General features: G+C 37.8%; 3 protein-coding genes across 4 annotated transcripts; 2 read left to right on the top strand and 1 right to left on the bottom strand.

The window, feature by feature from the left end:
- Nucleotides 1–79: 79 nt before the first annotated feature.
- On the top strand, nucleotides 80–1,960 carry LOC111783459 (GDSL esterase/lipase At3g48460). The gene is made up of 2 exons (XM_023664387.1): nucleotides 80–1,212; nucleotides 1,334–1,960. The coding sequence occupies exons 1-2, from the start codon at nucleotides 580–582 to the stop codon at nucleotides 1,829–1,831; spliced, it is 1,131 nt and encodes a 376-aa protein (XP_023520155.1). The 5' UTR covers nucleotides 80–579; the 3' UTR covers nucleotides 1,832–1,960.
- Nucleotides 1,961–3,341: 1,381 nt separating this feature from the next.
- On the top strand, nucleotides 3,342–7,108 carry LOC111783261 (B3 domain-containing protein Os01g0905400-like). 2 transcript variants are annotated; one of them, XM_023664175.1, is made up of 7 exons: nucleotides 3,342–3,484; nucleotides 4,146–4,288; nucleotides 4,673–5,636; nucleotides 5,717–5,797; nucleotides 5,941–6,024; nucleotides 6,107–6,252; nucleotides 6,718–7,108. In XM_023664175.1, exons 2-7 carry the CDS (start codon nucleotides 4,157–4,159, stop codon nucleotides 6,976–6,978), a joined length of 1,668 nt encoding a protein of 555 aa, XP_023519943.1. In that variant the 5' UTR covers nucleotides 3,342–3,484; nucleotides 4,146–4,156; the 3' UTR covers nucleotides 6,979–7,108. The 2 variants fall into 2 exon arrangements, with proteins under 2 accessions (XP_023519943.1, XP_023519944.1); XM_023664176.1 differs by having other exon boundaries at nucleotides 3,342–4,288; nucleotides 5,717–5,788.
- A 107-nt stretch (nucleotides 7,109–7,215) lies between these two features.
- On the bottom strand, nucleotides 7,216–15,050 carry LOC111783259 (telomere length regulation protein TEL2 homolog). Its single transcript, XM_023664174.1, has 13 exons — nucleotides 14,852–15,050; nucleotides 13,526–13,554; nucleotides 13,314–13,416; nucleotides 12,776–12,947; nucleotides 12,417–12,593; nucleotides 12,106–12,239; nucleotides 11,339–11,615; nucleotides 10,588–10,802; nucleotides 10,229–10,327; nucleotides 9,651–10,147; nucleotides 8,785–9,554; nucleotides 8,507–8,705; nucleotides 7,216–7,606 (listed from the first exon to the last, which is right to left on the bottom strand). Exons 1-13 carry the CDS (start codon nucleotides 15,012–15,014, stop codon nucleotides 7,448–7,450), a joined length of 2,994 nt encoding a protein of 997 aa, XP_023519942.1. The 5' UTR covers nucleotides 15,015–15,050; the 3' UTR covers nucleotides 7,216–7,447.
- Nucleotides 15,051–16,346: the final 1,296 nt, after the last annotated feature.

Raw genomic sequence — 16,346 nt, 5'->3', positions numbered from 1 at the left:
TTGAGCTTAGTGTTGTTCTGTATTGAGGTGGATCAATAAATGGGTGTAGATAAATCAGGTGAGTGTTGTTAATTTCTTTGTAGAACCTCATGCCTTTTTGTTTGAAATGAATTCACAAAAGAAAACGATCCATGAAGAAAGAGAGCGGCGTGCATTAAAATTGCCACCCAGAATGTAATGCTGGTAGTTAAAACATTTAAAGGATGTGTACCAAACGGCGTAGCCCATAATTTCATTGTCAATAGGCTTTTTGTGCATTGCCTTTCTCTAAAGTTGCGAGAAAGTTCTTTTAAGTAGGAACATAAAGGCAAAAAGTTGGTGATAATCGTCCTTATTGAATGCTCAACTAAATTTTCTCCTACTTCCTATCTAGACTCCAAGGTTAAAGCTCTTACCTGAGTGGTAAAACTCCTTCTCTGTGGCCTTTATAGTTTTAACAGTATCTTTACATTAATGACAAAAGGGAACTGGAAAGGAGTGAGATGAAAACCTTAAAAGCATTGGCCAAACAATTTACTATATAAACCACAGAGAACATCCACAAAGTAAGAGCTTCTCATCAAGCAAAAGAAACTTGAAATGATGGTGGCTTTAACATCCTGCACTGCCATCTTCATTCTATTGTGTGGTTTTGTTTTGGCTTCTCCGACTGCAACCGAGACGCATCCACGTCTCTTCAATAAGATCTACGCCTTTGGCGACTCTTTCACAGACACTGGCAATACAAGGTCGGTATCAGGGCCAGCCGGATTTGGCCATGTCTCTAATTCTCCTTATGGTAGTACCTTCTTTCACCACTCGACCAACCGATATTCGGATGGACGACTGGTGATCGACTTTGTAGCTCAGTCACTGTCCTTACCTTTCTTGCCGCCTTACAAATATTTGAAGGGAAATGACTCGTTTCATGGGGTGAACTTTGCTGTTGCTGGCTCCACAGCTATAAACCATGGTTTCTTTGTCAGAAACAACCTTAGCCTTGACATTACTCCGCAGTCTATCCAAACTCAGCTCCTTTGGTTCAACAAGTTCTTGGAAACTCAAGGATGTAGAGGGGCAGAGACAAAGACACAGTGCAAAGCTGCATTTGATGATGCTTTGTTCTGGGTTGGTGAAATTGGAGTCAATGATTATGCTTATGCCGTTGGATCTTCTATCACTGATGATACCATTCGGAAGCTCGGTGTCGCCAGCGTCACTGGAGTTTTACAGGTAAATTACTTGTTCTCTATGGATTTTTTAGGCTGTAAAATGTTAGAAACTTACTTATGTTGAATGAACTGAGAACTTTTGTTTGACAATGCCATTCTTTGCTTTTGGTTTGTTTTTCCAGTCTCTGCTGAAGAAGGGTGCAAAGTACGTGGTTGTTCAAGGTTTACCACCAAGTGGATGTCTGGCATTAGCAATGTCTCTAGCTCCCGTCACCGACAGAGACGATATCGGCTGCGTGAAGAGCCTAAACAACCAAACCTACGTTCACAATATTGCTCTCCAAGCTTCATTGCAATCTTTAAGAGAGCAGTTTCCTCAAGCTGTCATCATATATGCCGATTACTGGAACGCCTATCGTATGGTTATGAAGAATCCCAGCAAGTACGGTTTCAGGGAGCGTTTCAAAGCCTGCTGCGGTGTCGGTGAGCCCTACAACTTCGACATGTTTACTGTCTGTGGAATGCCTTCTGTCAGTTCCTGCAAAAGCCCACCTGAATACATCAACTGGGATGGAGTTCATCTCACGGAAGCCATGTATAAAGCAGTTCATGACATGTTCATTAAAGGTGGACTTACCCATCCAGCTTTGAGTAACCTGTTGGACATGAAACATCACTAGGGATAAGGTGCTGACAGTGATTCAGCTGGTTTTGTTAGCGTTTATCTTTGAGATCTCTAAGATTTAGCTATGAAACTAATGTGAGAAGTACTAGTTGAAACTTATGAAATGAACCATTATTTCGGACCATCCACAAAAGATGTTAACTGAAAAAACCTTGAGAAATCAGACCTGTCTATCCAGAACGCCCATCTCATGGCTTCTTTCAAACTCTGCTAGCGGTGAGCTTGAGCTATTATAGATAGTATCAGAACCAAACACCGAGTAGTGTGCCAGCAAGGACGCTGGCCCTCCAAAGGAAGTGGATTGTGATCCTAGCCCTCCAAAGGAAGTGGATTGTGAGATCCCATACTGGTTGGAGAGGGAAACAAAACATTTTTTATAAGGACGTGGAAACCTCTCCCTGACATACGTGTCTTAAAACGTTAAGAGGAAGCCCTTGAAAAGAAAGTTCAAAGAAGACAATATCTGCCAGCGGTGTTTGGACCAACAACTAAAATAGTCGATATGAAGAGCTTAATTGTCGATATTATTGGGCTTAATTGTCGATATTACTGATATTATTTCAGCCGACAAGGATCAAATTGTTTGAAATTTTCAAATTGTTTGAAATTAATTAGAGAAAAGCAGATGGTTTGAGGGACCAACTACTGAACAGATAACCACCCATAATTGTCATTTATTTAATGAGTAGGTAAGGCTAAATTTTTGTTCACATTTTAGTATTTTGAAAGGATCAAAATAACTGCTTCATCAGACATCATGCGACTATCATGTCAAAACATGTTATACATAAATGTAACGGTAAATTGTCATGGGAAGGGTAAATAACGTAAATAACTTCTTCTTTTTTTTTTTTTTTTTTTTTTTTTTTTTTTTTTTTTTTTTTTTTTTTNTAATTTTCAAATTTATATTTATTTAATCTCTAAAATTTAGGAGTTGTCTAATAAATATCTAAATTTTTATTGTCATGGGAAGGGTAAATAACGTAAATAACTTTTTTTTTTTTTTTTTTTTTTTTTTTTTTTTTTTTTTTTTTTTTNGTTGTCTAATAAATATCTAAATTTTTATTTTTATGGTCAATAAATTTCTAAAATTAAAAAATTATGAAATAAGACCTATAAAATTTAATTTCTGTTTAATAGGTCAAAAACATAGTTTAAATTATTAAATAAAATAAATTATTAATTATTATAGAATTAAATTTTATTTTTAATGGAATAATAATTTCGTGTCGAATTAAGGACGGATTAAATACAAAATACAAAATTAGTGAATCTATTAACCACTTTAAAGACATAAGGTCAATTTAGTCTTTTTATTTTTTCAATTTTGGGACATTTTTCACGTTGGAGATAAAAAAAATAAAAAATAAAAATAAAAAAATAAAAAAGAGGACTATCAGCCCCAATTGTCGAGGCCCAAAAGGTTTATTGGGCCTTGGGCTCGACAAAAGGCCCAAGTTTTTCTTCTTCCTCGAGTAAGACTTGGCGCTTGCAGGCATGCATTTTGCAAAGCAGCTCGTCACTGAACTCGGCGAGTTAAACCGGCGGTCCCACGGTGGCTCTGCGGCTTCGACAAAGGCATTGCCAGACTGGTCTAGAGCAAGAACAGTGGCTCGTGATTCTAGGACTTGATCATTCTTCATAAAGAGTTATATCGCCTTTCTTCAAATTCCCCTTTGATCTTTTTCCTTCTTTTCCCTCTATTTCGACTGTTACTTGCTTCAAGTTCATTGTTTGTTCAAGAACATTTTTAGCTTTATTAATGCGTTTAAGGATCCTTCAAAATGCCGATCGAGGCTTTACATGAAAGCTGTAGGAAGCTTTCTGTCTCGTCGGCATCTGAATGAGAAGTGCATTATAGTTGGTTTACGAGGCTGAACTTGGTTAACCCTTGGGAGTTGCAGCCGCTTCAGTTTTCCTATTAGAATTTATTAATCTCACTATTTATTTTTGTCACCTAGCATGATCGGGTTCTAGTTTTTCTTTTCTGTGCCTTTTGTTGGAATGATCAGCTTTATCTCGAAACTGTCCTGTTTACTCATCCTTGAACTTGAACTGCAGTGGTTTTGACTTCCCTTGTGCTTACATGGTAGATTTGAAGACGTATAAATTGCTCTGGAAAGGGATTAATTTAGATGATGTGCTTTTAAAAATTGATCTAATTATGAATGCCTCTTTGAATCCAGGAAGTATTTCACCGATGAGAGCATCATTTTTATCATAATTGTTTGCTTCTCTGAAATTTAATTTTGAACCTCTTTGTTTTGGATAACATCCATATGGGTTTTCTTTACTCTTCTTTATCTTAGGGAAGCAAGAGATGAGCAGCAAGGTAGAAGCCTGTCCAGAATGCACCCAAAGATGCTTACGTTTTCATAGAAAGACAGGGAATTCATCATCTGTTACGTCGTTCTTCAAAGTTATGTTTGGGGATCGCTTTTCTGAAGTTGTGGTATGATAATATTTCCAAAATTGTGTCCAACTTTCTAATTTTTGGTATTTGTTCATGTTAGCTCTTTACAATCCTCATGTTTGTTTTATACAAAATGGTAAATTGCTAATTGCTTGTGGTGTTCGAGGACAGTGCCTCGTTTAAGGTGTTGAAATTCTTATAACTATTAGATATTGAATGGCAACCCCTGAGATCTTTCCTTTTGAAAAATCTCCCTATCTCTGCCCCTGCAACTTATTCTATTTTGACAGTGTCTATGAGTTCATCCAGTTCCCTTGAGTAGTTATGTGCTACAAGCGAAATATTTTTTCCGAGCTAACATTTTTTGCCATTGATGCTGCATTCTGTAATTTTATTGTTTTATAATTACATTATCTTTTGCAGTTCTTCCCACCTATTTTTGCATCTACCGTGTCGAAGTTGGTTAATAAAAAGGTTGTTCTTGAGGATTCTCTTGGACAACAATGGAAGGTAACAGTATCCAATTGCGAAGGATCTCTTGCTTTTCAAGAAGGGTGGAGTGCTTTTTCATCAGAGCATAGCTTAGAAATTGGAGATTTTGTGATCTTCAATCACATCATGGACTTGCACTTCAATGTTAGTATCTACACTAAAACTGGTTGTGAAAAAGTATGGTTTGCTGAAAAAAGCTATACGAGGAAAAGAATTAGAAGTACCTGTCCTGTACTTGAGATAACTAATGAAGGTTTGTCAAATCCACAAGCTTCAAGACCCTCTGTGGGTTCTGGATCCAATGTGACACTATCTCAAGATAAATTTCACGTGGCTGGTTATCGAAACATGAATGTATACCAGGGTAAAAGGCAAAAGTACCAGAGCAACGATGAATGGCATGGACCTTTAGACATTGTTGATGATTTGTATTGTTTAATCGACAGGAACAAGGATGTAGGACCGGAGGAAAACAGAAGCCCCTTATTTAACTTGTTTTCCATGGAAATGCAGATGGTCAATTCCTGCATCAATGAGAATTCCACAAATAAAGCTGCTCAGGATGAGATAAACCCGAACTGTGCTTCCTCATCTCCGAATACTATAATCAGTGTCGGCCCAGTTAACAGTGTTCCAGTAGATATAAGAGGAGACATGGAAGTATTGCCTTCAAATGTATCTGCTAACAAGATAAATGATAAAAGACAGTGTTTTGAGGAGGCTGACATAAAGATGAGTGTCTCTGATAAAGATCCTTGCCACGACAGGACTATAGAGGTTCCTTTTATTTCATCTGCAACAAATTCCGATCGAAACGGGGAGCCTTTTTGTGACATGCCATTAAAAATCATAAGAGACTACCAGAATGTACCAGCAATGTGCAACACAGTATCGAGTGAGTACTGAAGTCATACAATACATTTCTAATATTTGGGACGACTTTCACAACTAATTATGTGTTAATATATATTTCAGCAATTACAAGACATGATCAGGGGTCTAGTGTGAAACAGGAGTACCCTCCAAATTCCTTGAAGGTTAAAAAATGTCTGCACGGTTTGCTCTCTATTCGGGTTGCTCCTTATGCTTTATAATTGTCGATTCGTTCTTCTCTGTAGAAAAATAAAGCTTCATTTGTTGCCCTCCAGAATCTGACATTGTTGTAACGTTAGCTCATTGTGAATGCTGTATTCAAACAGGGGACGAGAAAAAGATCATTAAAATGGAACCATTGGAAATCAAAACAGAAGTGAACAACTGCGGAGACTTCATTGAACAAATATGTAATCCAACTCAATTTATCACATCATTCCCTTGCAATTTGTGGTTTTGGCAAGTCTAAATTGAGATTTCTTTTGCTTACAGTGGAGCCAAAAGTCATTAAGGAGGAGTTCCTTGAAACGTCTAACCAAAGTGGTAGAGAAATTAATGATACAACTGATAATGCAGACCCGATTGGAACTCCAGCCCGTATCTCCTGTGTAGTGGCTAAAGATACTCTATCCTTTCTGGTACGCTAATGCCAACTCTTATTTCGTTAAGCGTGTAAAATTTATTCATGTAAGTTTAATGGTTATATAATATGCTCTAGTTTAGATTTGACAAAATTGGTATTGATATTGGACCTCTACTCAAAAACCGCTCATGAGCGAGCACATTAGATATTTACCTAAACCGATTGGTAGAGGTCCTTTAGCAAATCTCGTGTTAGTCCCAAGACATAGAAGCTTACATACACACACTCATATATGGACATATTTATGTTGTGATATTGTATTACTGAGAATACTAATTGCATACAAACGATGCATGGATGCATCTTCACATTCCATTCTTCATGTATGTACTCAAAGAAGCTCAGAGATTCACAGATGATCTTGATTCATTTCTGACTACTCGGGCGTTTCTTACATGATATGAGCTAATTACTTGTTGAATCTTTACCATTTCTCACTTTGTTCCTGCTATCCATAAAGGAGCTGCCGATGACTTTTCACCTACCATGTTCGAGAGGTCGAAAAAATCCAGAGAATAAGAAGGTAGTGTTTCTGCGGGATCCCAGTAAGAGATTGTGGCCAATTCTTTACCATGAGATGCCTAATGTTCAAGTTCTAACAAGTGGGTGGGAAGCTTTTTGCTGTGCAAATAGAATCAAATCTGGGGACGAGTGTTTGTTTCATGTCAAGGACGACCTCGAACGTGAATACAACGTTAGCATTAGGAAATGTAAAAACTAGCTGATTACATAATTCTAGAACTCTTTACTTTTGGGTTTCCTGCTCAAATCTCTTGGAAAAAAAGAGCACAGGTCTCAAAAAGTTTGGTGAAAATCATATTGATTACCATATTTGCTAGACATTTTCTTTCTCCTTGAGCGTTTTTTGTTAGTACAAACGGCACAGCATATGCAAAGCAATGACTTCCCAGAATGAAGGTTTTGTAGGCATTAAAATCTTATTTTCCTTTACATAATGGCTCGTTACTTGTGCGGTCGTTTTTTATAAATCACTTAGAAAGTTATTCCAAACATTTTTACTACGAAAGAGATCAATTTAAACCCGGATTTACAAAACAAAACCCCAAACTGAGAGGGAAAATAGCTCAAGTTTAAACTCCAGTGAGCATTTCACATCAGAAAATAAACTATACCAGAGCTCAGAAGAGTGGATATGAGGATACTTTTGTTTCATTTTCTGCTTGTTTTCTCTAATATTTCACGTCGGAGAAGGGGATTTTGATCGTACCCTTTGACAAATCTGAAGAGAGAGCAATGTTTTTGGCCTTGAATGGGCTGTTTTCAGATTCTAGTGCTCGAGTGGTTTGGAGAGCCATCTCAGAATGAAGTTGCAGGCAGGTCATAGCCATCTACGAACCAAATAAGCAAAATTAGTGAAAGTGGGCATAGTGAATCAGTAAATTTGTCTGAAATGAATTATGTAGGATGAAGAAAATGTAGGAGTTTTTTATGAAAGAGTGGAAGCAATTTGATACGCTTTTCGTCTCGAAAAACAAATTTCATCGATGAATGTAACAAAATGAGTGATTAAACTCCAAAACACTTGTATGACAGTATTTGAGTCCCAGGTCATTCTAGAGTACCACCACACTCTTTCAAGTCCCAATTTTCATACAAATTTCTACTCCTGTGGTAGTTTTGAAACTTCCTAAAAGGTCAACGGTAATATTGCAACTTTTGAAAGAACTCGAAATTTTTTTAAACAAATGCAATTTTCTTGGTAATTTGTCTGGCTGGGGTGATCTCGTAGTTCCTACGGGGTGGAGACGATGGGGTCGGTCCATGGATTTTCCTTCCTTTTGCCAAGTTTCTTCTCTTTTTGTCTAACTCACTTCCTTTTTTCTTTGTGAGTTTCGGGAATATCCCCATTCATAGGTCCGAGATCCACATCTATGAATTGAAAGGTCCGAATGATCAACTTCGACTATGCAACTCTAAATCCACAAATGGTTCATATAGCCTTATAATGAATTTCTACTCTAGTAGTAGTTTTGAAACATTTATAAAAGGTCAGATGGTAATACTGCAACTTTTGAAAGAACTTATAACATTTTTTAAACAAATATAATTTTTTTTTTTTTAAACAAATATATATATTTTTTTTTTTTTTGGTAATTTGGACGCCTAGATGTTTGACTATTCGAACTCTAAATCCACAGATGATACTCCTATCAACCATAAAGCACATGAAAGTACAACATGAAAACCTAAAGCATGATTTCACTACTTTAACCTTTAAAAGTCCTTACCATATAGCATTCTCTATCTGGGTCCGAGTCGGCCACATGAAGAGACCACGTGCGAACCCATTCAAGTCCTTCGGATATTTCAACGTTTCCTTCGAGCAAGCTGGATACTACGTAAGATGGATGTATTGCTATCAGAATGCATGAAGCTGCAAATAGAACAGCTCGCCTGACATATGCTTCCTTGTGATGGGATACCTCACTGTATCACATCGAACATTGGTTAACCCAAAAGCTTTAGCTTAACGATATCAATACTTCAACATAACGTTATGTTATACCTGGATCTTAACATATCTAAAAGAGGAGGAGCCAGCACAGACGCTTCGGGATGCATGGCTGCACATTTCATGCACACACCAAGCATATATATGAGTTTTCCCAAGACAACGAAATCCCGATTCAACAAGTCGACCCCATGTCGTTTCTTATCAAAGCCTTGCATAGCAGGAAGCATAAAGGCAGCTGCATGCCCGGGGAACTTATTATGAGATAACTCCATTTCATTATCTTGCATGTTAGCTGATCTCAGGCTCCAGCGTCTCGTCTTACCTCTTTTGACATGACTTGGTTTTAAGGGTAGTTCTCGCTCGTAACTATTCGACCAGTTTGGTAAAGTTCCTGTTCCTGATATCTCTTTCCAAGAACCAGCTCCAGGAGGCCCTTTACTACTTGGCAAGAACCATGGTTGAGTCTCGGCGGTTGTAGCTATGAGAGTCCTTGACCGATGTTTCGGTTTCATAGTTTTCGTATTAGAAAGCTCCTGAGCTGCATCCGTCATGATATCGAGTATCATTATGCGCTGACTGGTATCCACATTAGGCGAATACAGTAGCTTATTGAGAATATTAAGAGATTCAACCGGGCACATAACAACCAAGGCAACTAACGCTCTTTGTCTCTTGTCTTCAGTTGAATCTTCCTCTCCTTCAACAGCTATGTCGGAGCATCGGATTTGAATAAGCGTTCTCACGAGATCTGACGCTACGTGTCTAAGTTCATCGGGTGATGCTCGGATGAGCTTCTCAGAAACATCAAGAGCTCTCTCTACCTGCACAAAATGCAGAATATTACGAGCTCACAAACACCTTAAGCTAATTATGATCCAACTCCAGGACATTAACCAACAAGAAATTGAACAACTCACCCCTTCAACATCATCAGATTTACGGAGTGACCCGACTACATCGACCAAATGTGATAATTTTTTCTTAAGATCCGTGTCATCATCTGACAAATCATATGGCTGTAACGATGAGTCACTGCTCGAATCAGATATATCACTTTCATTATCGTCCTCAGAAATAGATCCACAATTTAAGCTAGCTGGATCCACAATCTCATCTGGATCAGCCAGCTTAAACTCCCAAATGTTCTTATTTTTACTTCTTATATTATGCCCAGTCCCCACTTTGGCAGCATCAGTAGCTTCTTTTTTCTGAACCAAACTAGTAGTTTGTGCTCCGATCATGCAATCTATATTCTCTTTTTTACTAGTAGTCGACCCGAACTCCCAATCGATGATGTCTCCCACACAACTATCATCAAGATACAGAGGATTCTTAGGGTCAATGACTTTAGAGAACACTAGAGCAACATTGCTAGCCATTTTCCGAATCCATTGATTCGGATTCTCCAGCCTACCTAAAATCGAACAAAAACATTACAGGAAAAATTACACTTCCAAAAAGGAAACTCTATCAATACAACTAAAACTGGACTTACAGCTAACCCCTTGAAGAATCGAGGGCATAACGGTCTTAGTTTCATCGAGTTCTTCTTTAGACATTAATTCAAGAGAAAGACCAACAGCTGCAGATATATCTGATAGTTGGTTAACGCAAATAAATTCAAACAAGTGCAACAAAATACTAGTAACTAAGATCCCGTTTGATAATTATTCAGTTTTTTAGTTTTTGAAAACTAAGCCTAAAACGTAGTTTTTTAAAACTTGTTTTTATTTTTTGAATTTGGCTAAGAATTCAAATGAAAACCAGGTTTAAGAAATGATGAAAAAAACAAGTTTAATTTTCGAAAACCGAAAACCAAGTGACTATCAAACAAGGCCTAAACAATGAGGATACAAGCTTGCTGCTCAAGCGTGGCTGATTGGACAAACTCCTTTTTAGACCATACTTCAACCAGGCGCTGCACTGTCATTAAGAGGCTGCTATTACTATGACCTTTCTTGAGACAATTGGCATCAGGTGGGCATTCAAGAATTGCAAACTGTAGAAGCCAGCGCAGGCAATGAATGGGGAATACCTTCCAGAACAAAAATTTGTCAACTAAAATGGACCTACAAAAGCACATAAAATATAATCTCAGTGTCCAGTTAGACCAAAATCAACAAAACACCCAGAGGTGAAAAAAGAGTTCTAGGCAAAAAAGTTAAAAAACCAACGCTTATAAATTCGACCTCCCACGTTGCAGGAAATAGGAAGCATTATTGTAACAGCCCAAGCCCACTGCTAGCAGATATTGTGCTTTTTGGGCTTTCCCTTCTGGGTTTCTCCTCAAGGTTTTTAAAACGCGTCTGCTAGGGAGAGGTCTCCACACCCTTATAAAGGATGCTTCGTTCTCCTCCCCAACTGAAAGAAAACCCCAAAAAGGACAATATCTGCTAGCAGTGAGCTTGGGCTGTTACAGTTACACTCTACTACTTATACACATCTAAAATGATATGAATTGATGCCTGATACGGTACATACAATTAACTTGTAAAACGTATCGTCAAATGCATGATTTGTATCTAATTTGATTCTTTTCTCCCTTTCTCTAGGTGAAGGAGGGTGGGAAACACATGTATTAGACCTGCAGTTCTTGATCACTGACCTGACCGACATTCGTGATCTTAGACTACGATGAAAAAGTAGCCAAAGCACCCAGTAAGCATCAACATCACTCTCACATTTAGCAGCTAGCTGATGTAAAAGCTGCTCAGAAATTTTTTCAACAGCATAATTATCTTTAATTGTTTCCATTGTCTTCAACCAGAACTGAGAATTGGGGCTAGATTCAAATACGTCAGAGACAGCTGAATGAGCATTTGACATTAGAACGTCGTGGACATGCTTCATAACACGTGGAATTAATTCATTTAGTAACAAGTCTGCCAAAACAGAAAAGCCAAATAATTTTATTATTATACGTCTCCTGTGTGATGAAACAAACTCAATGATTCTTAGCTACATTTAACAGAGATAATCCTAAAAACAACGGATTTTAGCAGCTTTTTAATTATGTCATGACACATGAGGGTCCTCGATTGTCTACCATAAACACGCACGTTAATAGTCATAAATGAACGTTATCCTATTGCTTGGATATCAGCTCAGACAAGATTAGTAGCTTCATACAACCTTAGTGAAACAAGACTGAAAATGCCATGCCACATTATCACATGTATAAAATTCCTATTTCATTTGTGAAGAACATGACAACTGGAAAAGAGAACCAAAACTTGGTTGTGCCAATTATCATGGAAAAAAAAATGGTTGAACTGCTTTCTAACCGAGATCGACTCTTCCTAAATTTTAATTTTATATATAATAAGAGGCGTATAGAAAAAATCAATTCTACTACATATAAATCTTGCTGACCTGCAGATCCACGTCGACAAATGCGAGAAAATGTCTCCCCCACAAACATCATGGTGCCATCAAGGTCAATATACTTAAAATCTTCTGCTTCTGCTAGAGAAAGGAGTTGATTGGTAATCTGCTTGAAGAACGAGCTAAAGATCTCTTGTGAAGAAAAACAGTAGTTTGATGGAAAATTTTCACAACTCTTCTCAGTGCAAAATGCATAATACAATTTCATGTCCGGTGAGTACTTAAAATATTAAAATATTAAAATATGAAAGTACTTATCCCCATATGAAACTTGTTAAAGTATAGAGACATAAGGATACTGTGGTGACAATGAGTTGGATGCCTTAGATTGTGCTTTGTCAGGAATTGATGTAACAATTTGTGCAACCTTGGAAATGGCTGGTATGGTTACAAAATTCTCATATTTGCAGGATTCCCCAAATTCCTTTGCCATTTGAAGCACCCCATCCTTATCAAGCAAGCAAAGTACAATCAATCTGTAAATCGAACGAAACTCTCAAACTATTGATAACAACGACCTGAACATTCGGAAGAACAAAATCATCGAGGCGCTAATGCTTTTCAAGATTAGATGATGTGAATGGTCAATTCCTTGGGGCAAAGAGCAAAGGACTAAAACATTCACAAACACTGCATAAAATCAATGACCATCCCGCACCTTTCAGTATTCGAGCGTACAGCTCGAACATCAACTCCATCACTTGCATTTGGCTGTAGACAAGGAACGAGGTTCTGAGCAACCTCGATGGCAGGTCCGTCAACAAAGAAAATGTCATATAAGTGCTTCTTTGCCAAAAAAGGGAAACACGCCAACCAACTTGATGCAAGCTCTGTACAGATTGGCAATGCATAACACAAATACAGCTCTTTATAATATTACAAGACCATTTGGATTATAGATCAAAATGCTATGTCTAACAAGCCATTACAGAAGCTAAACTAAATAATTTGACTCAGAAGGTTTAACTATCAAATGAGTTCTGAGTATCTTAGTACAAATGAACTAATCAACACTTACTTACAATTATGGCAAGCAACACTTCTACACCATTCATAAGCTATGCATGAAATTATTTTGTTGATCAATTTGCAAACATCCTTTGCTAAATGCGTCATTATTTTTTAATTTCGATTCTTGCAATATATGAAAGCATGAATCTAATACTGTAGTACGAAGAAGAAAGATGTAACATTACCAAGTAATAAAACCTGGGACAATGCTGAGAAAGCAGCTCCATTATAAAATGCATTCCAACATTCCAGCCTCTCACTTTTGGAAGGAAGGCTCGAACTGAGGATCTGTATGCACCACAAGCAGAAACCTTACTACCTGATATATGGAAGATAGAGATTCCCAAAAGAAATGCTGGCTTGATTGTGAAGGTTTGATTTCATAAACTATATTAACCTGGTCCCTGTAGCTCTGACCAACACACTCTGCAATTTTTTAACGCACAAAACAAACAAATAACTCATAAATGGATTTCTAATGAGATTTTACACAAAGTTTTAAAATTTTGCAGTGAAGTAAAAAGTACGTTAGAATGTGGCAGACTCAAAATGGAAAGAGAATTAAGCAGAATTACAAGATGATCAGTTCAAACAATTCATCTAACTTCGATTTTAGGGGGAAATAAGAACATTATATTGTTCATACAAGGTCTTTGCCACCAAATAGTTGAGGTTAAAACGTCCATTTATGTTAAAAAGGAAGGAAATCTTAACAATTTGCCAAAAAAATAAACAAGAGTAAAAGCTAACCACCATATGGACAACTACCAAAGAATTATCCTGTGAGATCCCACATTAGTTGTGGAGGAGAACGAAACATTCTTTATAAGGGTGTGGAAACCTTTCTCTAGCAGACACATTTTAAAAACCTTAAGAAAAAACTCGAAAGGAAAAGCCCAAAGAGGACAATATCTGCTAGCAGTGGGCTTAGGCTGTTACAAATGGTATCAGAGTCAGACACCAGATGTGCCAGCGAGGAGGCTGAGCCCCGAAGGGGAAGGATTGGGGGGTCCCACATCGATTGGAGAAGAGAACAAATGTCAGCGAGGACGCTAGACCCCGAAAGGGATGGATTGTGAGATCCCACATCGGTTGGAGAGAAGAACAAAACACCCTTTATAAAGATGTGGAAACCTCTCCCTAGCATACGCGTTTCAAAAACCTTGAGAGAAAGCCCAAAGAGGACAATATCTGCTAGCAGTGGGAGTGGGCTTGGCTGGGCTGTTACATATTCTAACATAAATGTTATTCATACTACAAATTTTTCATAACCAAATGTACCGAGTGGAAGGTGCCCATAAACCACCGTAGCAATGAACAGGGCAATCATCTATCAAGGTTTTCTTATCAAACGTAGTAGCACTGGAGTCCGTTGTCCTTGTCCTATGAGAATAGTGAAGTTGCACAAGCTCACCAGACCACTCGAGGATATTAAGAGTAATTTAGAAAAAACAACTTTATTTGATAACCATTTGCTATTTTGTTCAATTAAGCTTATAAACACTGCTAATTCAAGTCCAAAAAGTTTACAAAACCAAACTACTCGAGTCTATGGGGAAAAAAGGTGTACAAGAAGGCTTATTTATAGCTCATAGTTCACAGATATGAATGATCACTAAATTTTTCTTTACTCGTTTCCTAACTATCATAATCAACTCATTCGAAAACTCTGAAAATGAGAAAAAAAAAAAAAAAAAGTGCAGGCTAGAGAGTCGAGACTGACCGGCGATTATAGACGCATCTACAGGGAAGAGAAGAACGGCTAGGGAATGAAGGGCAGATATGACTTGGTCGACATGCTTCGCATTCTTTATCGCCGAGATAACCTCCGCCACCTTCTGCAGGACCTTGGCCTCAAGCTCCCTCTTGTTTCCACTGTCCGCCATGGTTAAAGCTTCATCGCCCTGCAATCTTTGTGCGAAACTCTGTTTCTCGAAGGAAAATAAGAGAACTTTGCAATTATCCCGATTGATGGGCTTCATTCGATCGGCCCATATCTGACCCAATCCAGCCCATTAGCACAAGGTCCAAAACTCAGAACCTACGTTTCATTTTCACCTGCGCGTCTCAGACCCGACCACCGGTGAGTCGCCATGGCCACCGCTCTGACGAAGGTCTTCTCCTTCCTTTCCATCTCGAAATCATCACAAATACACCATAACTCCGTCTCTATAAACTTTCAATCTCTTCCGAAATCTAAATTGGCTCAGTTGGTTGCCACGGTTGGATGATGAAAGTTAGCTAATTTAGGGAATGATCATGATTTATAATACTCTCTCCAAACAAAGGCCTGAGAGCTTATGCTCAAGGTGGACAATATCATATCATTGTGGAGAGTCGTGTTCGTCTAACATGATATCAAAGCAAAGGCCTGAGGCCTGAGAGCTTATGCTCAAAGTGGACAATATCATACTATTGTGGACAGNATTACAAGATGATCAGTTCAAACAATTCATCTAACTTCGATTTTAGGGGGAAATAAGAACATTATATTGTTCATACAAGGTCTTTGCCACCAAATAGTTGAGGTTAAAACGTCCATTTATGTTAAAAAGGAAGGAAATCTTAACAATTTGCCAAAAAAATAAACAAGAGTAAAAGCTAACCACCATATGGACAACTACCAAAGAATTATCCTNCTAAAGGAGTCGAGCCTCGATTAAGGGGAGGCGCGCCGCACTTTGTTCGAAGGGAGGTATTGGATGATGAAAGGGAATGGTCGTGGATTTATAATCAAGGAATACTTTCAGCCATGAGAGCTTATGCTCAAAGTGGACAATATCATACCATTGTAGAGAGTCTTGTTTGTCTAACAGCCACCAGGCTCTCATGTGAACTACTCTGGTAGACCAATACAGTTCTTTATAGCATGTTTTGTCTTCACTCACGTGTATGTTTAGTTATGTTATTACGTAGTTTTGACTTTGCTTTTAGTTTTATTATGAATAGCATAGATGAGGCATTAATTACAGCAATTAAATTAATTATTTAATTTACAAATGTAGGGGTATAAATGGTATTTTACTTTAAAAAACATTAAAAAGGCAAACCAAACTTTGACAATCCACGGGCTTTTATATTGGGCCAGCTCTCTCTCTCTCAAAAAGTATTGGGCCGGCCCGATCTCTAAAATATTTGGGCCAGCCCGTAAATAAAAAATTACTAAAAAAGAAAAAAAAAACGATATATAATATAAATATACGCACTGTGAATATATA

Source organism: Cucurbita pepo, chromosome LG20 (assembly GCF_002806865.2).
Source record: "Cucurbita pepo subsp. pepo cultivar mu-cu-16 chromosome LG20, ASM280686v2, whole genome shotgun sequence".
Taxonomy (NCBI): Eukaryota; Viridiplantae; Streptophyta; class Magnoliopsida; order Cucurbitales; family Cucurbitaceae; genus Cucurbita; species Cucurbita pepo.
Note: the sequence above shows the minus strand (reverse complement) of the source record. Positions and strands in the feature narration are given on the sequence as shown.